The sequence below is a fragment of the Sciurus vulgaris genome (genome assembly GCF_902686455.1).
Source record: "Sciurus vulgaris genome assembly, chromosome: 11".
Classification (NCBI taxonomy): Eukaryota; Metazoa; Chordata; class Mammalia; order Rodentia; family Sciuridae; genus Sciurus; species Sciurus vulgaris.
The window spans coordinates 84,307,399-84,334,431 of NC_136472.1; the positions used below are offsets into that span (position 1 = coordinate 84,307,399).

Below are 27,033 nucleotides of genomic sequence, written 5' to 3' on the forward strand. Positions count from 1 at the left end.
TCTGAAATCTATGAAATTATGGTATGCCCATGTACGAAATACCACTAATCCAATGAATCTCACTTATTTATAATTTTAATGCAGTAATTAAAATAATAATGATAATAATAATAAAAGGGAAATGAGTAGGATAAATAGATCGGGGGAGGAACAAAAGCAGGGAAAGGTTAAGACTGGGAATGAGATTGGTCAATTTATGTTACATGCATGTATAATTATGGCATAATGAATCTTAAAATTATGTATAATTATAAATCACTAAAATAAAATAAAAATTAGAAAAAAATATTTGAAATTTATATGAAAGATCAAATTTGGATAATTTCTGTATTCCAGTCTCTCAAAATGTAAGTAAGGTAGACTCCTAATTATTTTAATGTATGATATTATCCTGGTTTAATGGTTGAGAAAGCTCAGTTCTGTGAAGAAGAGTCACTAAACTTGATTTTGTTTAGAAACAGAATAGAACTGTATGAATTGAAATGTCAGCATTTGTGGATTTGTTTGTTGTTACCTTTTGTTTATTTTGATTCTAAATGTAAGAAGATAGCATTGTGAGGAAAAATCTGTGCCTTTTCTTTTGTTAAGTTTTATTTTGTTAAAAGAAGAAAAGCAGAACATAACATAGTACATGATTACATCATGTCACATTGAATAGAACATGACAGAACATGTATTTACAAAAATACACTCTTTTTTAGAGCCAGATGACTGCTCTCAATTTGGAAATGGACCATCTGCTTATCATTTAAATTCCTGGATAACTTACCAGCCCACATCTCTAAACAGAAGGAACATTCTTCATATCCTTAAACTACTGCAAAGGTCCATTGTCTCTATGTGAAATGTATATTTCCTGTATATTGAATGAAAACAGATTATGGTATTCATGATGTCTAAAAAAGCCATGTTGGTTTCATTAACAAGAAAGGTTAATGGATTATACTTTCAGCATTTGAAATTGCTATAATACAGTTGAGACTTACTTATTCACACTTTGGTTAACCACATATTTGAAAAAAATCAATATATGAGCACTTCCTTGATATAGTTCAAACAACTACTTAACTCATTAGCACTTACATCTTGCATTTATTCAACATTTATTATTTTCAGGTATAGGTGCTAGAGGTATAATAATGAGTGGAATCAGCAAATAGTCTGATGAGAAATTTTAGATCAATAAATAATTACTATATATTACAAGTTACTGAGTGAGAAGAGGGATTTAGGTATGACATTTAAGTTTCTGGTTGGAAAAATGGTGGGTGTATCTGTTCACAGGTACAAGAGCATTCACCTGCAAGTGAGGCCAGATTGTTGATGCTTGCTTTTAATTTCCCAGTTTTTATATATAGTACTTATTTTTCTTAGTGATTAGGTTAAGAATATACTAAAGCAGTGGTTCTTAATTGGTGATATGTGTAGAATTTTGCGTGGAAAGCAGGGTTTTCATAATGATTTAATTTTCTTGGGTCTCAGTCTACCTATGAGTGTGACATGCAAACTGTGTTATATATTTAACATTTAATATTGATTTTAGTATTTCTGCTAATTTTGTGCTGCTCTGGTCACATTCCACCTCTGCTCTGAATTTAAATAAAGTTTATATGAATTTAAGATGAAATCTGTATCTAAATCATATACTTATATGCCTTTCTAAAAGATTGCATTAGAGTAAAATGCAGGATGTTTTTAATGATTGATGGAAATTAAATTGCCAATTAGTTGGTGCAGTTGGGGAATCTGTGTCTATTTCTGTGTATTATAATGAGTATGATGACTTTAAGGTAGTTAAGTGGTGACTTAGGGCTTCAAAGGAACATGTCCAAAGAAATTGAGAAAACTCTACAGAATCATTTTGTTTTTTATGACTTAACCTCTGTAAATCTCACTTTTATGCCTCATTCTGTTTAAGTTATAGTTATAAAAGTAGCTGCAAATATTCTAAATTGAAGGAAAGGGAATAAATATGGAGGAGAGTCATTGCTGCATTTTTTAAAAAATTTATTTTTATTGTACACAAATGGGATACATATTGTTTCTCTGTACATGATGTAAAGGCATACCATTTGTGCAATCATACATTCACATAGGGTAATAGTGTTTGATTCATTCTGTTATTTTTTCCTCCCCCCACCCCTCCCACCCCTCTGTTCCCTCTATATAGTCCCTCCTTCTTCCATTCTTGCCCCCCTCCCACCCCCTCTCTGTGTCATCATTCACTTATCAGCGAGATCATTCGTCCTTTGTTTTTTAAAGATTGGCTTATCTCACTTAGCATGATATTCTCCAGTTTCATCCATTTGCCTGCAAATGCCATAATTTTATTATTCTTTATGGCTGAGTAATATTCCATTGTATATATGTATACCACAGTTTCTTTATCCATTCATCAATTGAAGGACATCTAGGTTGGTTCCACAATCTGGCTATTGTGAATTGAGCAGCTATGAATATTAATGTGGCTACATCTCTGTAGTATGCTGATTTTAAGTCCTTTGGGTATAGGCCAAGGAGTGGGATAGCTGGGTCCAATGGTGGTTCCATTACAAGTTTTCTAAGGAATCTCCACACTGCTTTCCAGAGTTGCTGCACTAATTTGCAATCCCACCAGCAATGTATGAGTGTACCTTTTTCTCCACATCCTCGCCAACACCTATTGTTGCTTGTGTTCATGATAATTGCCATTGTAATTAGGGTGAGATGGAATCTTAGGGTAGTTTTGATTTGCATTTCTCTTGTTACTAAAGATGGTGAACATTTTTTCATATATTTCTTGATTGCTTGTACATCTTCTTCTGTGAAGTGTCTGTTCATTTCCTTAGCCCATTCATTGATTGGGTTATTTGTATTCTTGGTGTAGTTTTTTGAGTTCTTTATATATTCTAGAAATTAGTGCTCTATCTGAAGTATGATTGGCAAAGATTTTCTCCCCCTCTGTAGGCTCTCTCTTCACATTGCTGATAGTTTCATTTTGTGGGAGAAAGCTTTTTAGTTTGAATCTATCCCAGTTATTGATTCTTGCTTTTATTTCTTGTGCTATGGGAGTCCTGTTAAGGAAATCTGATCCTGAGCCAACATGTTGAAGATTTAGACCTACTTCTTCTTCTATAAGATGCACGGTCTCTGGTCTGATTCCGAGGTCCTTGATCTATTTTGAGTTGAGTTTTGTGCAGGGTGAGAGATAGGGGTTTAGTTTCATTCATGCATGTGCATGGTATGTTTTTTCCCATCTTTTCACCTTTAGTCTATGGGTATCTCTTTCTATGAGATGAGTCTCTTGCAGGCAGCATATTGTTGGATCTTTCTTTTTAATCCAATCTGCCAGTCTATGTCTTTTGATTGATGAGTTCAGGCCATTAACATTCAGGGTTATTATTGAGATATGATTTGTATTCCCTGTCATTTGGCTCATTTTTGTTTTTTACAGGACTTGGTTTCTCCTTTATTCGGCTATTCCTTTAGGATAGTTCCTCCCTTTGCTGATTTGCATCATTGTTTTTCATCTCTTCCTTATGGAATATTTTGCTGAGAATGTTCTGTAATGCCAGCTTTCTTTTTGTAAATTCTTTTAGCTTTTGTTTATCATGGATGGATTTTATTTCGTCATCAAATCTGAAGGTAAGTTTTGCTGGGTATAAGATTCTTGGTTGGCATCTGTTTTCTTTCAGGGCTTGAAAAATGTTGTTCCAGGCCCTTCTAGCTCTTAGGGTCTGGATTGAAAAATCTACTGATACCCATATTGGTTTCCCCCTGAATGTAATTTGAGTCTTTTCTCTCACAGCCTTTAAAATTCTGTCTTTATTTTGTATGTTAGGTATTTTCATAATAATGTGCCTTGGCGTGTAATTTTGTATACTTGGAGTCCTATAAGCCTCTTGTACTTGATTTTCCATTTCATTCTTCAGATTTGGGAAATTTTCTGATATTATTTCATTGAATAGATTATTCATTCCTTTGGTTTGTTTCTCTGTGCCTTCCTCAATCCCAATAATTCTTAAATTTGGCCTTTTCATGATATCCCATAATTCTTGTAGATTCTGTTCATGATTTCTTACCATCTTCTCTGGTCAACTTTGTTTTCAAGATTAAATATTTTGTCTTCAATGTCTGAGGTTCTGTCTTCCAGGTGTTCTATCCTATTGGTTATGCTTTCTATGGAGTTTTTAATTTGGTTTATTTGTTTCCTTCATTTCAAGGATTTCTGTTTTTTTTTTTTTTTTTTCAGTATCTCTCTTTATTGAAATGATCTTTTGCTTCCCGTTAATTGGTGTGATATTTCAATGCCTACATTTGCTCTTTCATCTCCTTGTTTGCTTCCCCGATCATTTTAATTGTGTACATTCTGAAGTCCCTTTCTGACAATTCATCTGCCATGCTGTCATTGGATTTTATTGATGTAGCATCTAGTTTTGTTTGGGACACTTTCTTCCCTTGTTTTCTCATATTGGTCAGGTATCAGTGGAAAGCTGAGATTTTGCAGATTTCCTCTACTGACTTGTAGTGTCCCTATAGAATTCCAGTGTATCACCTCCTAGCCTTCAGTAGCGTAAAGTCTTGGAGGAACTTGATAATGCAGTGATACACAAGAAAGCTGCCACTCTAAGGGTGATGGCCTTCAGGTGGGGTATATTTCCTGCTGGTGGGCAGAGGCGTCTCCAGATGATCAGCCAAAGGGGAACTAGACTGTGTCCTGAGGCATGGCAGGTCTGCACCTGGGAATTTGGTTCTACCGCCCTGGTGGGAAATCCTTGCCTAGCAGGGAACCTCACCTGGTGATGTCTCACTGGTCAGCTCCCCTCCTAGAAGTTCCCCTCTATCCCGAATTATCACTTGGGCTCAGCAGCCCTCCTCTGCAACTGTTCCCAGGGGGCCGGACCTACCTCCTGGGCCAAGGAGCCTTGCCCTGAGCGGAAGCGTCTCGCTGGGCAACCCTTCCTCCAAGAAGCCACCTGGGGTCCTGGGCCTTCGCTCCTTGTCCACGCGTCTTGCTGGGCGGCTCCTCCTCTGAGCAGTTGTCTAGGGTCCCGAAACCGTCACTCCAAGTTCAAGCATTTAGCTGGGCGGCTTCTCCTTTGAGCAGCCCTCTAGGGTCCCAGGACTGTCACTCCTAGTCCAAGCATCTCGCTGAGTGGCTCCTCCTTTCGACTTATGTGTTCTTAGTGGGTGTGACCAAATTATTTCCCTCCTATGCTCCTGGCTTCCACATTGAGGAACCCTGAGCCAGTTTCTCCTCCAACTTGTTTCCTTGAGGTTAGGAATTGAGCTTCATGGCTCCAACTAGCTCTGCCCTGCCAGCTCCAACCAATTCCTGGACTCCTCTGGGCACAAATTGACTCCACAGGACTCCGCTCATCACTTCAGCAGCTCCATATAATTTCATCCCATTGCCACATTTTAATAAGCATATGTGGGATAGGATATATATTGGTGTGGCTGTCTTTGGACAGTATAGTCTGCCATGATGATTTTTGTTTTGTCTTGTTTCACCTTCCTTAATGTAACATATCTTTGCCTAAATCGAGATCATAAAGGTTTTCTCCATTGTTTTTCTTCAAGAAGTTTTATGATTTGAGCTCAAACACTTGAGTCTGTGGTACATTTTGAGTTAATTTTTGGATATAGTATGAAGTGGATTGAGGTTTATGTATTACGATTTGAAATTCAATTGTTTCAGCTTTATTGGTTGGAAAAACTATTCTTTTCTCATGAAGATACATTTCAAAAAAATCAGGACATATAGTCAATTTGACAGTTTCTAAAGGAATGCCTGAAAGATTTTTATTGGGATCACTTTGACTTTATGATCATTTTGAGGGGATTTGATAATGTTAGTTCTTCCTGTTTATAAACATACTTTTCCATTTGTTTAGGTAATTTCTTATTTCATGGCCTTTTAATTTTTAGTGTTCAAGTCTTATACTTCTGTTGGTAAATTTATCCCCAAATGTTTAACATAGTTACATTCTAATTCTAATTGAAATGTTTTTAAAATTTTTGTTTTTCAATAATTCTTTGCTTAGGATAGAGAAAAGACTCTGTATTGATTATTGACAGTGTATTTTATGGCATTTGTTAAACTTATTAAGACTAGTTAATTTTCTCATTCATTTCTTAGAATTCTTTTATCTACACAGTCGTGTCCTGTGTGATTTTGGAAAGTTTTATTACTTTCTTTATATTTTATTCTTACTATTTACTTTCTAATATGTACTCCTTTATATCTTTTTCATGTCTAATCTCACTGAATAAGGCATCCAAGAATATCAACTTGAAGGGGTGAGAGTTGCCATCCTGATCTTATGCTTCATTTTATGCCAGATGTCTTTCACCATTAAGTCTGATAATAGTTGTACTTTTTTAATGATTGTCCATCATCAGGTTAAAGAAGTTCCACTCTATACCAAAGTCTGTTCTGCAGACAGAAACCACATAAATTATTTGACAAGGAAAAATAGAAAAAAGCTTGATGTAAAAATGATTAGTTATTAAAAGGTTGATAAGTAATAATAGGGGTAAAAGTGGAAGCTAAGGGATTTGTAACTTATCAATATAATAAGGATAATAATGGTATAGAAAATCAAGAAAAACTAAGTGCCCAACAGGTGATACTTTTATTACTATTATTAGCTCAAATGGAAATGGAGAATTCGAATTCTACCTTAAAATTATTCAGCATATTAATGATTAAAAATGTACTATCTGGAAAGTCAACCAGGGGCTGGAGTTGTGGCTCATTAGTGGAGCACTTACCTAGCATGTGTGAGGCACTGGGTTCGATTAAAACATTAAAAAACATTAAAAAAAAAAAAAGTCAACCAGTATAAGCATTCATGCTGTATGACCATCTATTTATGTTAATCAATCTTTCTTTTCCTTCCTTCCTTCCTTCCTTGCCTTTCCTTTTCTTTTCCTTTTTTTTTTTTTTTTTAATGTGGTCTCTCATTGTGTTGCCCAGTGTGACTTAAGTGGTCCTCCTGCATAAACCTCCTGAGTAACCAGGTATATGTCACTATGTCTAGCTTTATTCTAAAATTCTGGACAGGACAACCACACAAATAGAAAACACACATAATTTAAGAAGATTAATATAACAAAGGTCTTCAGAAATCCTATATAAAACTTTATTTTCCTGGCCAGAGGAGAAAATAATTCAAATAGTGATACTTGTAAATACTAGCTGCTTTCCTTCCTTATGGTAACCAAAATATAAAACAGGAAAACTGAACATCAGCCTATCTGCTTCTCATAAAAGTGGTAATACATGAAACTAATCTAATAATATGCCTTTAAAATACACAAATTCATTAGCTTAGCAACCAAGACCTTTGTAAAGTCTCTGAACAATTTTCACTGTTTTTTTTTTTTTTTTTTCTCTAGGCTTCTGCATACAGCCCAATTCTTTTCTGTATCCCAAATTTCTCTTCATAACCTCAGAGTAACTGTAGCAGTGCTTCTGAGAGAAATCTTATCTTTCTAGTGAGAAATCAGGGAAGAGAGGCCTGGCTCCATGTAAGCCAGAAAATATGAACAGAATGAAGCCCTTGTAGTTGGTGTTTTTTCTTTTTCCTCTGGACTCTGACCTGATGATAGCACCCAGTTACAATATGAAGCAACCACAGTGCAGGTTGTTAAAACTGGAAAGTGAATTGTACTTTTTTGATTCAAAGGAATATGGAAAAGGATATCTGAGGTTCTAACAGAAAAGGAAGGATCCCTATTATTTTTTCCTTTCTCTTTTCTCTAGTTACATTGTTTCAAAGATATGTTCTCATCAAATGGCTACAGTTGTGAGAGCAAAGAGAAACCCTATCTTTCTGGCCAGAGGATCAGGAAAAAAGAGGTTCAGTGAGACAGATAATAATGGGAATAATCCTAAAAAGGAAGAGCCAGAAAAAGAGATCTCCTAATTAAATCTTGTTTGGACTGGTACAAATACAAATCTCTAATTGGCATGTGCATGGGATAGATTCCAGCATTAAGGCAATGCTTTGAGAGCAAAACTGCAATTAAAACTACCACCCAAGTCCCAGAATGACCCAGGAGTCATTCTGAGTATGATCCAGAATGACATGGAATAGACCCAAAGCAGAACAGGAAACAAAACTAACACTGAAACTGCTGCCCACTGAAGGCCAGACAGAACTTGCAAGCCAAACCCCACCAGGTGATTGCTTATTACAAAAAAAAAAAAAAAAAAAGAAAGAAAAAAAAATCAAAATTTGCTAGGACCCAGAGTCTCACAACATGATATCAAAATGTCTAGAAATAATTCTGCAGTCACTCTGCAAAGAATAAACAACAAAAGTGGTTACTTCTCAAGAGAAAGAATTATGTATGTAATAAAGCAGCTGTTATAAATGTATTTACATAATAATGGAAAGAAAAGTTTTTAGCAGAGGAGTAGAAAGCTATTTTAAAATGGAAATTTTGTAACTAAAATGTATACAATCTGAAATCAAAATTTTCAGTGGATGGACTCAAAAGCAGCATGGACACAAAAGAAGAATATCCATTCTACCTAACACAGAAGAAAAAAGATTGCAAAAAAAAAAAAATTAAGACCCAGAGATTTGTGGGAGAATAGTAAGTTCTAATATTTGTATTATCAGAGATGTAAAGAGAAAAAAAGCAGCTTAATACTGAGAAAACATTTGAAGAAATAATGACTGAAAACTTCCCGGATTTGTTTGAATAATACATATTTCCTGATTCAAGACACTTAGTGAACCCCAAGTTAGGTATGTTCAAAGAAAAACAATATCCATACACATCATCAGATATGCTTAAATCCAAATATCAAGGAAAAACTTGAAAGCAGCCACACTCTCTCACACACATGCCCATATACACACACATTATAGATAGTAAACCAGTAGGGTTAGATGAATTCGAATATTTATTTCAAAGTAAAAAACTGTAGTTTCCTCATCACAAATGAAAAACTGATACTTGGAGCAATTCCTTATGCTGAGCAGTTCATATTGACATGCCTTCACTGTGAAAGTAATGACATTTCTTACCAAAGATCAGAAAAGCAAAGATTGCAGGCCAAATTTAGCCTGCTACCTGTTTTTATAAATAAAGTATTATTGGCATACCACCATGCTCATTGTTTACCTATTGTCTATAACTGCTTTCACAAACTACAAAAGTAGAATTGAATGGTTGCAACAGAGACTGTATGGCCTGTGTAGCCATACAGTCAGATATTTACCATGTGACCCTTTAGAAAAGGAGTATGCTGTGACCACTGTTTTAATTTAATGCAGATATACCATATAGTACTTATCTATTTGATAAATACTAGGTATCATTTTGTCAAGATAATCCATTGTAAATATGTAGAACTTTTTTCTTGTTGTTTACTTATTTTTTATAAGTAATAACTTAGCAAATACAATTTATAGCTCTATTGGTAATTCTGGTAGACTGTTTCCTATTACAGGTTGACGATTTGCAATCCCAAATTCCCAAATCCAAAATGCTCCAAAATTCAAAACTTTTTGGGTACCAACATGATGTCACAAGTGAAAAATTCTACATCTGATCTCATGTGACAAATTGCAGTCAAAACAGAAGTACACAAAGAATATTGTATAAAATTATCTTCAGACTGTGTGTAAAATGTATATGAAACATAAATGAGTTTTGTGTTTAGACTTGGTTTGCATCCCTAAGAAACCTCATTATGTATATGCAAATATTTCAAAATCTGAAGAAAAAAATCCCTGTTTGAATATGTATATCTCCCAAAGGCCTCTGTATTAATGGAAGAATGTGAAGTGATTAGATTTTAAGGGCTATAAACTAATCAGTCCATCCAAGTTTGAATGGACAGATTGGGTGATAACTGTAGGTGGTGAGTGGTTGAAGGAGGTAGGTCAATGAGGGTGTTTCCTGGAAAAGTTGTTCTTCCTGGTGCCTCTTCTTCTTCACCCTGCTCTCTGCTTCCTGACCCCATCAGGAGCTGAGCATCTTTTCTCCATTGGGCCCCTCTGCCATGATGTGTTGCCTCACCCCAAGGTGAGCAATAGAGTTGACCATCTATCCATTGAGACTTCTGAAATGGTGAATCCCTAATGATTTTTTTCTCTTCCAAGTTGTTTCTGTCAGGTTTTAGTCACAGCGAGGCAAAAGCAACACTAACACAATTCCCTAAACACTGTTTGTTCCAAGCATTTGGGATAAGGGCTATTCTATAATCTGTTTTTCTAAAGTTTTTGCCATGTAATGTGTTACTCTCTGTCATTTTTAAGAGAAATTTATCAGAAATATCTGATAAATTTAAAAAAATATCTGATAACCCTGAGATAATGAAGCCCTCCCACAGAAAAGAACATTAAAAAAAATGAAGTATTAGAAACAATATTGGAGAAATGGTGACAAGCAAGCAAGAACTTAGAGTAAATCCCCTTTATCTGTGGCTTTAGTTACCCTTAGTGAAACACAGTCCAAAAATATTAAATGGAAAATTCCCAAAATAAACAATTCATACATTTAAGTAACTTTTATGCAGAATTTGTTATAAATCTTGAGTTTTGTTATTGTTATTGATCTTTTACTTTGCCTAATTTTTAAATTAAACTTTATTATAGGTATGCATATATAGGAAAACGTAGTATATGTAGGATTTGGTATTGTACACAGTTTCAGGCATCTATGGGGGTCTTGGCTAAAAGGATACTACTGTATGTGTATAGTGAAACATTAGAAAATAAAGAAAAAAGAAAATCATCCAGAGATTCCTACTGTGTTTATCTTGGTATATATCTTTCCAGATTTTTTTTATTTTTACATATACACAGGCATCCAATTTAGAACTTTACTCATTATTTCTAGGTTTTGTATCTCTTAAGTCTCTTATCTAACATTGTTCTTAAGAAAAGTCTTTTTTGATAACTTATTTTTTTTTTTTTTCTTTTCAGTGCTGGGAATTGAACCCAAGGCCTTGTACATGCTAGGCACATGTTCTACCACTAAGCTGTATTGCAGCTCCAATAACCTGTTTTTAAACGATGGACCTGTAGACAATTTTTCCCTCTGCCACTGACTTAGAGAATATTGCAGGAATGTTTTTAGTATTCATCATCTTAGATGGAATAAAAAGGAGAGGATATTTCAATCAAGAATTTGTTGTTAAATTTATAGATGCTGAGATAGTGCTGTATCTTACTCTTTTTGACTTGTTAGTAGTTGTTTAGGTACAAATTAGTTAAAAGCAATCTCTTTATTGAGGTCAAAAGAAACTTTCACAGTTTGGTACTTTCTTATAGAAATAAAAACTTAGCTTAATTGATAAAGTACTACTAGACTAGAGTAGTACTAGACTGAAACATTAAAAATGTTGTTGGGAAGAAGTGATGAAATAAATTAATTTAGTTGGAAACAAAAGCTTTTATTATTCTGCTGGAGAAGGTATGGAAAAAGAATTTGATTTTCAAATTGCCTCTGGTTTTTGAGACATAAAAAAGAAAATAATTTGATCTGGTTTTGAGAAATTGTTGCATATTTTATTCTAAGTCCTTGCTGTGTCTATCTTTCCCCTTTTCCTCCTTAAATATATACAGTAACTGGCCTGAGTTAGATGAGTATTGTTAAAAATCATATTACTAAATTTAAGTAGGGTTTAAAAAGAAACAGAAAGATGTAAGATATGATTTAATATACATATCATTAAGGCTGGAATAAATGCAAATACATCATTGGTGAAATACTTATGCCTTTCATAAAAATTTCCTTAAGTATTTCTTTCAACATCTAGGTTTACTTGTCTTAGTAAAAATCTATCATAGAAATTTATTTATTAATAATTTGTTTTATGTTTAGATATGTGATCTCTCAGTATGTTATGTATTGGAGTTGTATTTATATTGTAAAGTCTTCACAAACTTTAACAGTTTGCCCTAAAAGTTGCTCTTATTTTCTAACCTAGCATATAGATACTAATGTACCCATTCCTACTCCACCTATATGTGAGATTTTGTGTAAGGATGTTCTAAAGATTGTAATCACTCATTTAAAAAAATGTCAGAAAAAATGTTCTTTTATGTTATAAATTACATAGTGTGTCTAGTCAGTGAAGTTGAAGTAAGAGGATTTACCTTTTCATCCATATCCTCTATTGTCTTGCTTACTTTCCCTTGACAATTTCCAAATGGAATCCCTCTAGCTTTCTAATTAACTATGTAGATTTGTACCAACAAAAATTCATGTTTTTCAATTTTAAGTACTGCTTTGCAGTCCTATGATACATTTCCTTAAAATTTTCTTTTGCATATGTTATATACTCTCCCCTTGTCCTTAAGTCAGTATTTCTATTATTTTCAGAAGATTAGTTTGTTTCCTAATTGGAGAGGGAAAGGGATGGGAAGGGTAGAAGAGCTGGGAAGAGGGACTTGCTGGAGGAGGAAGGAGACAGTTTAGGTATGTTTGTACCTTCTTTCTTCTAGTATAGTTGATAGATTACTATGGGTACTCTTGATGCTATCTTCTTTAGGAAACATTTTGATTTAGTATTTATTCCCCTTCACAAATCTATAACTTTTCTTACCTTACTGACCACTATTCGGTCATTAAAAGCTTGTTTATATATCTTTAATCCTAAAAGTATCCTGTTACCAATTTTCTCTCAACTCTGATTCTATTTCTAGAAGGAAGTAGACACTCGATTTCATTCCATACCCATGCTTTAGTAAAAATCCAACATCTAGTTTTACATGCTTTAGTAAAACTTTTCAGAGGAGTTTATGACTGATTTTTTTATCTTCTCATTCTCATGTGCACTGCTTTATTAAAATTCGAGTATTGGAGTATTTGACATCATTACAAAATTGGACACAGTTGATCATTTCTTTTTTTTTTTTTAAATATTAGTCACAGGTTTACACATGAATCCAATAATCAAATAGTAAGCCACTAAAGTTTTAGAAAAACAAGTTTTCTTTTCTGCCTCTTCTAGTGCCTTAATTCTACAATGCAGAGGCAGCTACCTACAGCCTTTAACTTATTTCTTTGCTATTATTTACTTACTGATATTAAATTAACTTGTATGTACTGCTGTTTTTGATTCAGTTTTACACATTGTTGAAACTGTTCTGTAGAAGATGGGATGTTCACAATTTGGTAATACATAATAAATAATAAGTGATAAAATAATAGTATTCAAATAATGTGGTTATGGTTCATAGCTGAGCCATGGCATAACTTTTTTTACATTTTTGCCCTTAGTTATAATATGCTTATATGAATTTGAGGATAGACTTTATTTTTCTGCAAAAAAAATCATTGAGATTTTGATAGGGATTGCATTGAATTTTTTTGAGGATGTTTGCAGAAAACTTCCTTACAATAGACAAAAACTGGAAACAAACGAAATGTCTTAACAGGTGAATGGATAAACAAATTACAGAATGTCAATGCCAGGAACTCCTGTATCAGTAAGAAGGAAGAGTTACTTTATACAAAAAGTAACATATAAGTATGAAAAACATTATTTTAGTAAAAGAAGCCAGGCAGAAAAGATCTTAAAATAGTTAATTTTGTGCATGCATCTTGATCATTGTGGGCAGTGTTGACATCTTGATAAGAAGTCTTCCAAATCCGAAGTACAGAATATCTTTCCATTCTTTGTATGTTTAATTTTGTTCAGCAATGTTTTGTTGTTTTCAGTGGACAAGTTATCTTTTTACCTCCATGTTTAAGATTTTTCTTAAGTTTATTTTAATGCTATTGTAAATGGAATTATTTTCTTAATTTCCTTTTCTGATTGCTCTTTATTAACTTACAGAACTGTTTTGTGAGGTTATTTAATATACACCATTACTAAATTACTCATCTTTATTCCGTATTTTAATATCTGACAAGTGGTTTGAACTGAATTCAAATGGACACCAAAATTCACTATAAATAATAATTTCTGAATTGAATTCAAATATTAAATTTTAATTTAGTTTTTTCAAACTAAGGTTAAACTTGTCACAGTGAACTAATTGTCTAATTTGAAGCTTTAGATCTGGAGGAATGCCAACATATCAAAATAATGTTTTTTAAAAATAATCGCTAGGCCTGTCAAAATAACATTTTGAAATAGTGTAGTTTTAGTTCTTGATAACATTAAAAGATCATGGACATGGTATTTCCGGGGAATAATTTAGAATGTGTAACTCTTACCTTATTGATGTGTCAGTAGAAGTTGTTGAATATGTAATAATATTGGATTACTTTTTCCTTTTTGGGGTGCGTATACAGTTGTGTACAGATTATATACTTTAACTTTTTTTATTTTTCCATTCACAGGCTACAGAAACACTATTTAGAATGGGTGTGGCAAGAGGAACTATCACAACATTAAGAAATGGAGAAGTAAGATGAGAATTTTGATATATAATTATTAGTTGTTAATTCAGGTTTAAAATTTTCAAAATATAAAATGTGGTGAATTATATGATGCTTTGTGTAACAAATAGAGAAATACTTGATGTATAATATTGAAAGTACCTGATACATGAATCTATTTTAGTTCACAATTTATCGGAACTAAATCTTAGGTTGAAAATAAACTGCTGAATCTCTTAATCTTTGATTACTAATCATTTTTTTTTTTAAAGAAAATGACATTTTCTAGTAATAACATCTGCAAATATTTATTTTTAATGAAAATATTCCCATGCTTTGTTATTCCTTCTAGTTTATGTTATACAGAACTGATACTTATTTCTTAGGATAAAATGATTTGAAATGTTGACATTTATCATAGGCTGATAGAAGAAGGGTAAGAGAGCATTTTGTCTGCTCCTTTTTATTGAGGCTCAGTTAAGCTGTAAATTCTATGATGTGACTTTTTTAAATGCTACTGTTAATTCTTTAAAAACATTTCCTACCACCTGAATTAAATTTCTATTCCAAAATTATTACCAGCTTGATTATCATTCTTTTCCTTTTTTGCTCCTTCCCTAAGACATATTTAGGTTGAAGTTGAATATTATTATATTATGTTGTAATGTTCCTTTTTTTTTTTTTATTCTGCTAGTGGATACTTAAGGATAAAATTTAGTGCTTTCTGTTTTTGAATTAAGTTCTTTGTAATAATGTAATATTTATCATTCAATAATCTAAATACCTAATAGTGAAAGTGAGTGACTATCTAAGGGGTTAAGAAGAATTGTATAATAGGATTTCAAATTTGGTCAACATATTTTCTCATTAGGCACAAATGTGCCATCATATGAAAAGTAATATGCCCTTAAATATTTATTTTTGTATTGGCAAATGACTTTGTTATAATTTTTAAATATATTTTGTCATATATATTAAGAAAGACTTAATTGTTCCCTTCATATTCTTAACAAAGAGAAGTGTGTGATACTATTTCAAGGAAAGAAAATTTCCTAGCAATAAGGTCTGACATATTTGGCTATAAGGTCTGGTAATGAGTTTCTGATTTTATTAATTGCTATTTGATAACTCATGAAGGTCAATGAACTTTTGATCTTCATCATCTGTTTAGGAATGTTGGGGATTCAATATATATTGTTTTATAAGTAATCATATGAGCATATCAGTACATGTTGGATATGTCTTTATTTTAATGAATGGAGACGAAATAGTTAATGTAGTTGGTTTATGATCCATTTCTTCCAGTTATTGGGTGTTGCTCCATGTGACTGATTTGGTATGTAGGGATTGATGTTGTGAAAAGCGGTTAAGTACTCTCTCACCTTTGGTTTCTAAAATGAATAAGGTACACATTTTTCCTTACATTTTAAGAGCTCTTAAAATGGAATATGTCATCATTACTCTCTGCTATTTTTCACATATAATACCTTGTAAATTGGGAGATTTCTATTAAGTCTATGATATTTTAGGGTTGATAAAATAATATAGTTTAAAATGTATAGTGACTAGGATAGGCCACTAATTAGTTTTCATTTAATAATATGACTTTGGGAAGTAGAAAATTAAGACAAAATAGAACAAAAATATCATTGAATACACATATACAACAGACAAGGTTTTGGGACTGGTGGGCTCAGTTCTATGGAAATAGATGTTATGATTTCTGCCTTTATAGGAGTATATCCTCTGATGGGGGAAACAATTCCATCAATATCTGTATTGTGAGCAAAGAATGTGGGAGAATGTGAACATATTCAGTTTAGGTTGAGTCTGAAAATAGCATCCCAATTCCAGTTAGAATATTCTGAATTTAAACTGTTTAATTATCAAGTAAATAGTAGAGAATTCATATGAGAGTAGGGAATAAACCAAAAGATTAATAATTTAATATGTTATTTAAAACTGAAGCAGAAATCACCATATCATATTGGAAAATTCCTGATATGCTAAGGGAGGAGAGTAGTATAATGAGTTTATATATCTTTGGGCTATTACTGTGCTTGCCCAGTATTGTAAAATTATTTGTTAAGGTAATCTCATAATGACAGGTAGGGGGGATAAAGATTGGTATATTCAGATTACAAAAATATTAGTCTGGGTAAATTTGTTATCTGAATGAAGGATTATCAAGAGCTTTGCATGTGTATCCTCTGTGTTCTGTCTTTAACCTTGCTTTTTGTCTACATATTGAACATTTTTGAGTAGATGTTTAAGAATTTTGAGACTAGAAAACACTTCCTTGTCTCTGAAAATAAAAAGATGTTTTTGAAGGACTTTGAAACTTACCATACAAGTTATAGTTCATTATAGGAGGTTTTAAGGTTTTGAGTGAAGGAGTGATACATTATCTTTTAAAATCTGTATCATAATAATGATCATCTTATAAGGTACACATTTTGCTTATGGTTAACCAGGTAAGAAATGGGAGAGCTAGGATTCATATCCTAGTCTCAAAAACCCATTTATTCTACAATATAATCTCCCCAAACATAATTCTCTTATTTAAGAGTTTTCTAAGTAGTTCTGTAATATACCTAGAATATATATTATAGACCCTCAACAAATGTTGCTTACTTTCAATGTAACACCCTCCTTCTACTTTCCTTTATAACTCTTATGATAAGAAAAGTTACTTATCCTCAGTGCCCCTCTATAACTCCAAATATGTCCCTTTTTGTGTTGCTATTCCTATATAATTGTCATTAGTGTGACTACTGAAGAATTATAGTTAACACCCCTAAGATTTGTAATTAACAATGATTCTTTGCAAGTTCTAAGACCACTCTTATCTTGAACAAGTTAAGCACCATTCCATAGAAATTGAGTAGATTAATCTCTTTTGGTTCTATTAATTTTTTGAATTTTTAAAATTTCAGGCATATCAATTTTCATTTACTCAAACACATTTAGTTTTCATATATGTATATTTGGGATTATATTAGGAATTGTGGAGCAATTCATGAATGGAAGGAGAAATAACTTCATGCAGAAAGTTCATTTTGAGCATTTCTACATTCCTGGCATTGTTTTAGGTACCTGTCATCTGTTAATAAACAAAACTGACCAATATCCCTGATCTTGGGGAATTTATAGTCTAGTTCATTAACAGCTTACTTTCTTGTTAGGGAAGAAAATAAAAGCATTCAAAGCAATTAAGAAGTAATTGTACTTACAAGGCTTTAAAAGAAGGTATAAGTAATTACATGCTCTAAAACTGCAAGTAATTTAAATATTAAGGAAGGAACAAGTTCTTTAAGTATAACTGTTAGTTCAGAAGATTTGTTAAAGAAGGTACCTCCTGAACTGTGCCTTGAACAATGGATGTTATTGAAGAAGAGGTAGAGAGGCATTGAGAAGTAGTAGAAGCAATACACAAAGGGGCATAGTTAGGGTTATGGAGGGGCAGTGGGGACAAGTAACTATTCTTCTTATAGAGTTAAAAAGGAAAATGGGAGGAGGGTACTATGTTGACGGTAAGAAACATTTGTTGAGGTCTTATTATATATACTCTAGGCACATTATAATTATTTAGCTCATTTATACATCAGAGCAATGAAGGTAAGTAACATTTGTCAAGGGCCTATTATATATACTCTAGGCACATTATAATTATTTATACATCAAAGCAACTCTGCCTATAAAATTTTTTTTTGAGAGGAGTTACCGAAGATTGAACTCAGGGGTACTCAACCACTGAGCCACACCCCATCCTTTTTGTATTTTATTTAGAGACAGAGTCTTATTGAGTCTTATTGAGTTGCTTAGTGCCTTACTGTTGCTGAGGCTGACTTTGAACACCTGATCCTCCTGTCTATCTCTCAAGCCGCAAGGATTAGAGGTGTGTGTTTTCCATTTTGATGGAAGAAACTGAAGAGGTCCCATGTAAAAATAGAAACATCTTATGTTCATGGTTTACAAAAATCACTATTCTTAAAATGTCCATGTTACCCAAAGCAACCCCAATCAAAATACAAGTGACATTCTTCACAGAACTAGAAGATGGAATCCTGAAGTTTGGATGGAATCAAAAAACCGTGAATAGCCAAGCCATCTTGAACAAAAAGAACAAAGCAGGAGTCATTACACAAATATACTACAAGATATACTATAAAGCTGTAATAATCAAAACAGCATGATATTGGCATAAAAATGACACATAGACCAGTGGGACAGAATAAAGAACCTAGAGGATAACTCACAAATCTCTAGTCAACTGATTTTTGACAAAGATACTAAAGAACATGCATTCAAGAACGGACAGTTTTATTAATAAATGGCGCTGGAATAATTGGGTATTCACAGGTACAAGAATGGGACTAATCCCCTTGCTTACCTTTTGCCTGCTGCTGCCTTCTGCCTGGTGTTCACCTGTTGATTGTCCCCTGTCACCTGTACACCAACTGCCATTGTCCTGGATTGCCCGCTGCCCACTGTTGCCTGGAAATCCATTGTAGGGTACCCACACATTTGGTTACATGTAGACACTACCATTGTGGGACACTGGCCAGGGTCTGGGAGTCCAGGGCCAATGGGCCTGTGGGTTTTCTGCCACTACTGCCACCATCTTGGGGCACAGATGCCTCAGTCTGGGGACACTGGCCAGGGTCTACAGATCTATTGTTGGGGTACCTGCAGGTCTGGGTGTACCTGAGGTCTTCCTGCTGGGTGTGCTAGCTGCCTTCTGGCTGCTTCTTTGCAGGGTTATGCCTTTGTGTGAATGCATGCCTGGTGGTCTCTCTGCAAGTTGAAATGGCATTGAGATCTTGTGACTGCAGCAAGGCAGAATCTAGGGAATCTGAAGCCCAGATCCATCAGATTGCAGCTGGGTCTTCATGGATCACTCTGGATCTGGCAAGCCTGTGGAAAACTGGAGAATGGGGGAGTTCCGCCCGTGAAGCACAGGTTGGTGAAACTGGAGAGAACCAGGATCTCTCCAGCTCAGTGAGTCCTGAATGCATGGGGATGGAAAAGACCAGCTACAATGGGTAGGAAGACTGTAAGAGGATGTGAGGGCATCTTGCTATCAGCTTATATAGCCAACTGGTCCAGCACCCACTGGACTGGAGCTACCATCAAACTCCAGACAACCCTACCTATCAGCAGAGAAGAGAAGCTGAGAAAATTCTCAAAAGCCAACGGAAGCAATTATTCACATTTCCTTTGAGACTTTCCTTTTATATATTTTTAAATTTTTTTGCCCTCTCTCTCACATCTCTTATCGTCTTTGAAACCAAATATTTTTTATGCATCAATTTATTGAGGACTGGGATGCCTGCATAGTATATTGCAGTTTTGTTGTATATTCTTATATTTTTAATTTTTCAAAAAAATCTGTATATGTATTTTCCCTCACTTAACTAGCTCCCTGGATTCTCTTTCTCACTTCTCTAATACTAACAGCCAACCTCTATTAATTTTTTCTTTTCTCTTACTATAACTTTTTACCTGTAACTTCTCTCCTTTTCCCTCATAAATGTCATATCCTACACTACTTCTGTTCCCTCTTTGTCCATCTTTTGAAATGGTAAACCAACTCAGCAAACTTACTGTTTATATTATAGACAGTAATTGAACACATCATTTCTGTTTGTTGTGATAAAACTGTAGATGTCTTAATAGGAGCTGTTTGGTTTAAGGCTTATATTGTTTGCATTGGGTTTAAGGCTTATTAGTTGTTTGCTGTTAATATAGATCTCCCCGTTAAAGGTGAGGTATTGGAAGTCTTCAGGGACACTATAAGAATACAGGGTAGAAACTGTACTGCCTCAGATCTTTACCACCATATGGGAAGACACACAAACAACATGAAAAAACAATGTAACAAAGTGCTTCAAACAAACCAAGATGTTCCAACACAGAATCTGTAGACAACACAATAGAAGAAATGTCAGAGAAAGAGTTTAGACAGTATATAGTTATACTGATCTTCAAACTAAAGGATAGTATTAGAAAATACAAGAAGTGAAAGATCATTTCAGTAAAGAGGCAGAGATTATAAAAAAGGGATCAAGCAGAAATTCTTGAAGGAAACAGTAAACCAAATTAAAAATTCAATGGAAAGTATCACCAACAGACTCTACCACTTGGAAGACAGACTGTAGGCAATGAAGACAAAATATATATCTTGAAAATAAAGTCAACCTTACAGAGAAGATGGTAAGAAACCATGAACAGAGCTTCCAATAATTATGGGATAACATGAAAATTTAAGATTCATCGAGATAGATGAAGGAGCAGAGATACAAACCAAAGGAATGCCCAATCTTTTCAATGACGTAATATCAGAAAATTTCCCAAATCTAAAGAGTGAAATTAAAAATCAACTACAAGAGGCTTGCAGGACCCCAAATGTACAAAATGACAAAACACCCACACCAAGGCACATTATAATGAGAATGACTAACATACAGAATAAGGATAGAATTTTAAAGGCTATGAATGAGATAAAAATATCAAATTATATATAGGGGGAAACCAATTCAGATTTCAGCTGATTTCTCAAACCAGACACTCAGACTAGGAAGTCCTGGAATAATATATATCAAGCTCTGAAAGAAAATGAATGCCAACCAAGAATTTTATATCCAGCAAAACTAAGCTTCAGATTTGAAGATGAATTAAAAATCTTCCATGATAAACAAGTTAAAAGAATTCACAACTAGGGGCATTCCAAGATGGCGGACTAGAGGGTGACTGCATCTCCAGTCGCTCCAGAACCCAGGATTCAAGAAGGGGAGGCATAGAGAGACTTGGACTAAAATAGAACCATGGGGTGAGTCTCCCCCACCTGGTGAAGCTTGGCCCGGGCAGTAGGCCCGGATTCGGGCGGCTTATTAGAGTAGGGCAGGGCAGCTAGAGTCTCCCCCAGGCAGCCCTGAACACTCTGGCGGTGGGCTCCTCCCACATGGCCAGCTTCTTGGAGCAGGCCCCCCAGTGACAGCCTTTCCACACAGAACCAGTTCCAAGCCCTGGAACCAGTAGCGGTCTAGGGACAGCTTTCTTCGGAAGTACTGCATTATCAAGTTACTCCAAGACTTCAGGCTACTGAAGGCTGGGAAGTGATACACTGGAAATCGACAGGGACACTATAAGCAAATAGAGGAAATCTGCAATATCTCAGAGTCCCACTGACATCTGACCAATATGAGAAAACAAGGGAAGAAAATGTCCCAAACAAACCTAGATACTATATCAATAAAACTCAATGACAGCATAGCAGAAGATATGTCAGAAAGGGAGTTCAGAATGTACATAATTAAAACAATCAGAAAGCAAACAAGGAGATGAAAGAGCAAATGCAGGCATTGAAGTAGGAGATGAAAGAGCAAATGCAGGCATTAAACGATCTCACCAATGAACAGTTAAAAGAGCAAATACGGGAAGCAAGAGATCATTTCAATAAAGAGTTAGAGAAACTGAAAAAAAAAAAAAAAGCAAACAAATCCTTGAAATGAAGGAAACAATAAACCAAGTTAAAAACTCCATAGAAAGCATAACCAATAGGATACAACACCTAGAAGACAGAACCTCAGATATTGAAGACAAAATATTTAATCTTGACACCAAAGTTGACCAAACAGAGAAGATGGTAAGAAATCATGAACAGAATCTACAAGAATTATGGGATATCATGAAAAGGCCAAATTTAAGAATTCTTGGGATTGAGGAAGGCACAGAGAAACAAACCAAAAGAATGAACAATCTATTCAATGAAATAATATCAGAAAATTTCCCAAATCTGAAGAATGAAATGGAAAAGCAAGTACAAGAGGCTTATAGGACTCGCAAGTATACAAAATTACAACAGACCCACACCAAGGCACATTGTTATGAAAATACCTAACATAAAAAATAAAGACAGAATTTTAAAGGCCGCGAGACAAAAGAATCAAATTACATTCAGGGGGAAACCAATAAGGATATCAGCAGATTTTTCAATTCAGACCCTAAAAGCTAGAAGGGCCTGGACAACATTTACCAAGCCCTGAAAGAAAACGGATGCCAACCAAGAATCTTATAACCAGCAAAACTTACTTTCAGATTTGAGGATAAATAACATCCTTCCATGATAAACAAAAGCTAAAGGAATTTATAAAAACAAAGCCGGCATTACAGAACATTCTCAGCAAAATATTCCGTGAGGAAGAGATGAAAAACAACGATGCAAATCAGCAACAGGAGGAACTAGCCTAAAGGAATAGCCAAATAAAGGAGAAACCAAATCATGTCAAAAAAACAAAAATGAGTCAAATGACTGGGAATACAAATCATACCACAATAACAACCCTGAATGTTAATGGCCTGAACTCATCAATCAAAAGACACAGACTGGCAGATTGGATTAAAAAGAAAAATCCAACAATATGTTGCCTGAAAGAGACTCATCTCATAGAAAGAATTACCCAGAGACTAAAGGTGAAAGGGAGGGAAAAAACATACCATGCACACGGACACAGCAAAAAAGCTGGAGGATCCATCCTCATTTCAAATAATGTGGACTTCAAGCCAAAACTAATCAGAAGGGATAAAGAAGGACATTACATACTGCTTAAGGGAAGCATATATCAGCAAGACATAACAATCATAAATATCTATGCCCCGAACATTGGCTCATCCATGTACGTCAAACAAATCCTTCTCAATTCCAGAAATCAAATAGACCACAACACAATAATACTAGGTGATTTTAACACAGCTCTCTCACTGCTGGAAAAATCGTCCAAACAAAAATTGAATAAAGAAACCATAGATCTCAATAACACAATCAACAATTTAGACTTAACCGACTTATATAGAATATACCATCCAACAAAGAACGAATACACTTTCTTCTCAGCAGCACATGGATCCTTCTCTAAAATAGACCATGTTTTATGCCACAAAGCTACTGTTAGCAAATACAAGAAGATAGAGATACTACCTGTGCTCTATCAGATCATAATGGATTGAAATTAGAAATAAATGACAGAATAAAAAACAGAAACTTCTCCAATACTTGGAGATTAAATAATACACTATTATATGATGAATGGATAACAGAAGACATCAAGAGGGAAATAAAAATCTTCTTAGAAGTAAACGAGAACAAAGACACAGCTATCAAAACCTCTGGGACACTATGAAAGCAGTACTTAGAGGAAGATTTATTTCGTGGGGCCCATTCAACACAAGAAGTAGAAATAAATAAATAAATGACTTAACACTACAGCTCAAAGCTCTAGAAAAAGAAGAGCAGACCAACACCAAAAGTAGTAGAAGACAGGAAATAGAATCAGAGCTGAAATCAACAAAATTGAAACCAAAGAAACAATCAGAAAAATTAACAAAATAAATAGTTGGTTCTTTGAAAAAATAAACAAAATTGATAAACCTTTAGCCACACTATCAAAGAGAAAGAGGGAGAAAACTCAAATTACTAAAATTCGGAATGAACAAGGAAATATCACAACAGACACGAGTGAAATACAAAACATAATTAGAAGCTATTTTGAAAATCTATACTCCAACAAAACAGAAAACCTCGAAGACATCAACAAGTTTCTAGAGACATATGAATTACCTAAACTGAATGAGGAGGACATATACAACTTAAATGAATCAGTTTCAAGCAATGAAATAGAAGAGGTCATCAAAAGCCTACCAACAAAGAAAAGTCCGGGACCAGATGGGTTCTCAGCCGAGTTCCACAAATCCTTTAAAGAAGAGCTCATTCCAATACTTCTCAAAGTATTCCATAAAATAGAAGAGGAGGGAACCCTCCCAAACTCATTCTATGAAGCCAATATCACCCTCATACCTAAACCAGACAGAGACACATCGAGGAAAGAAAATTTCAGACCAATATCTTTAATGAACATTGACACAAAAATTCTCAACAGAATTTTAGCAAATCGCATACAAAAATATATTAAAAAGATAGTGCACCACGATCAAGTGGGTTTTATCCCAGGGATGCAAAGTTGTTTCAACATCCAGGAATCCATAAATGTCATTCACCACATCAACAGACTAAAAGTTAAGAATCACATGAGTATTTCAATAGATGCAGAAAAAGCATTCAATAAAATACCGCATCCCTTCATGCTGAAAACCGTAGAAAAAAATCGGGGTAGTGGGAACATTCCTTAACATTGTAAAGGCCATCTACACTAAGCCCCATGGTGAATATCATTCTAAATGGTGAAAAACTTAAAGCATTCCCCCTAAAAAGTGGAACAAGTTAGGGATGCCCTCTTTCACCACTTCTATTCAACATCGTTTTTGAGACTCTAGCCAGAGCAATTAGACAATCCAAAGAAATTAAAGGGATACGAATTGGAAAAGAAGAACTCAAACTAACCCTGTTCTCTGATGACATGATTATACATTTAGAGGAACTTGGAAATTCCACCAGAAAACTCTTAGAACTTATAAGTGAATTCAGTAAAGTAGCAGGTTACAAGATCAATGCTTATAAATCCAACACATTTCTATGCAGAAGTGATGAATCTTCAGAAAGAGAAATTAGGAAAACTACCCCATTCACAATAGCATCGGAAAAAATAAAATCCTTGGGAATCAATCTCACAAAAGAGGTGAGACCTCTACAATCAGAACTACAGAACACTGAAGAAAGAAATTAAAGAAAACCTTAGAAGATGGAAAGATCTTCCATGTTCTTGAATAGGTAGAATTAATATTGTCAAAATGACCATACTACCAAAAGTGCTATACAGATTCAATGCAATTCCAATTAAATTCCCAATGATGTACCTTACAGAAATAGAGCAAGCAATTATGAAATTTATCTGGAAGAATAAGAAACCCAGAAGAGCTAAAGCAATTCTCAGTAGAAAGAGTGAAGTAGGGGGTATCACAATACCAGATCTTCAACTCTATTACAAAGCAATAGTAACAAAAACGGCATGGTATTGGTACCAAAATAGACAGGTAGATCAATGGTACAGAATAGAGGACATGGACACAAACCCAAATAAATACAATTTTCTCATATTAGACAAATGTGCCAAAAATATGCAATGGAAAAAAATAGCCTCTTCAACAAATGGTGCTGGGAAAACTGGAAAACCATATGCAACAGAATAAAATGAAACCTCTGTCTCTCACCCTGCACAAAACTCAACTCAAAATGGATCAAGGACCTCGGCATCAGACCAGAGACCCTGGTCTGATTTTCCTTTTCTTATAGAAGAAAAATTAGGTCCAAACCTTCAACTTGTTGGCTTAGGATCAGACTTCGTTAATAGGACTCCCATAGCCCAAGAAATAAAAGCAAGAATCAACAACTGGGATAGATTCAAACTAAAAAGCTTTCTCTCAGCAAAGGAAACTATCAGTAATGTGAAGAGAGAGCCTACAGAGTGGGAGAATATCTTTGCCACTCATACTTCAGATAGAGTGCTAATTTCCAAAATCTATAAAGAGCTCAAAAAACTCTACACCAAGAATACAAATAATCCATTCAACAATGGGCTAAGGAAATGAACAGACACTTCACAGAAGAAGATGTACAAGCAATCAACAGATGTATGAAAAAATGTTCAGCATCTCTAGTAATAAGAGAAATGCAAATGAAAACTACCCTAAGATTTCATCTCACCCCAATTAGAATGGTGATTATCAAGAACACAAGCAACAATATGTGTTGGCGAGGATATGGAGAGAAAGGTACACTCATACATTGCTGATGGGGTTGCAAATTAGTGCAGCCACTCTGGAAAGCAGTATGAAGATTCCTCAGAAAGCTTGGAATGGAACCACCATTTGACCCAGCTATCCCACTCCTTGGCCTATACCCAAAGGACTTAAAATCAGCATACTACAGAGATACAGCCACATCAATGTTCATAGCTGCTCAATTCACCATAGCCAGATTGTGGAACCAACCTAGATGCCCTTCAGTTGATGAATGGACAAAGAAACTGTGGCATATATATACAATGGAACATTACTGTGCCATAGAGAATGATAAAATTATGGCATTTGCAGGCAAATGTATGAAATTGGAGGATATCATGCTAAGTGAGATAAGCCAATCTCAAAAAATTAAAGGACAAATGCTCTCGCTGATAAGCGGATGAGGACATATAATGGGGGGTAGGAGGGGTTAGCGTTAGGTTTAGGGTTAGGGATTAGGAGGGTGGTAAGAATGGAGGATGGAAGGACTGTATAGAGGGAAAAGACGGGTGGGAGAGGTGGGGAGAAAGGGGAAAAATTAACAGAATGAATGAAACAACATTGCCCTATGTAAATTTATGATTTTTAAGTAAGAAAAAATGCACAACTAGAAGAAAGCCTGTGCTGCAGAACATTTTTAGCAAAACATTCCATGAGGAGGAAATGGAAAAAAAAAAAGCAAAAATAAAAACAATGAAAACCAGCAAAGGGAGGAACTACACTAAAGGAAAAATCGAAGGAGAAACTATTTCGAGTTAAAAACCAAAAATAAACCAACTGACTGGGAATAAAAATCATATGTCAGTAATAACTCTGAATGTTAATGGCCTAAACTCATCAATCAAAAGACATAGACTGACAGATTAGATTAAAACAAAAGCCCCCAAAATATGCTGTCTTAAAGAGAATCACTTCTTAGGAAAAGATGTCCACAAACTGAATGTGAAAGGTTAGGGA

At 34.5% G+C, this 27,033-nt stretch overlaps 1 protein-coding gene across 9 annotated transcripts in view; it reads left to right on the forward strand.

Moving 5' to 3' along the window:
* Positions 1-27,033, forward strand: part of TMEM135 (transmembrane protein 135) — a 235,224-nt gene that overhangs the window by 74,356 nt on the left and 133,835 nt on the right. For 8 of the 9 annotated variants that reach the window (XM_079105603.1, XM_079105605.1, XM_079105600.1 and 5 more), the window contains one exon: positions 14,302-14,367. The exons of the other annotated variant lie outside the window; for it this stretch is intronic. In XM_079105603.1, the coding sequence (XP_078961729.1) occupies positions 14,302-14,367 (66 nt within the window). The remainder of the gene's footprint in view (positions 1-14,301; positions 14,368-27,033) is intronic. 9 annotated transcript variants of the gene reach the window in all.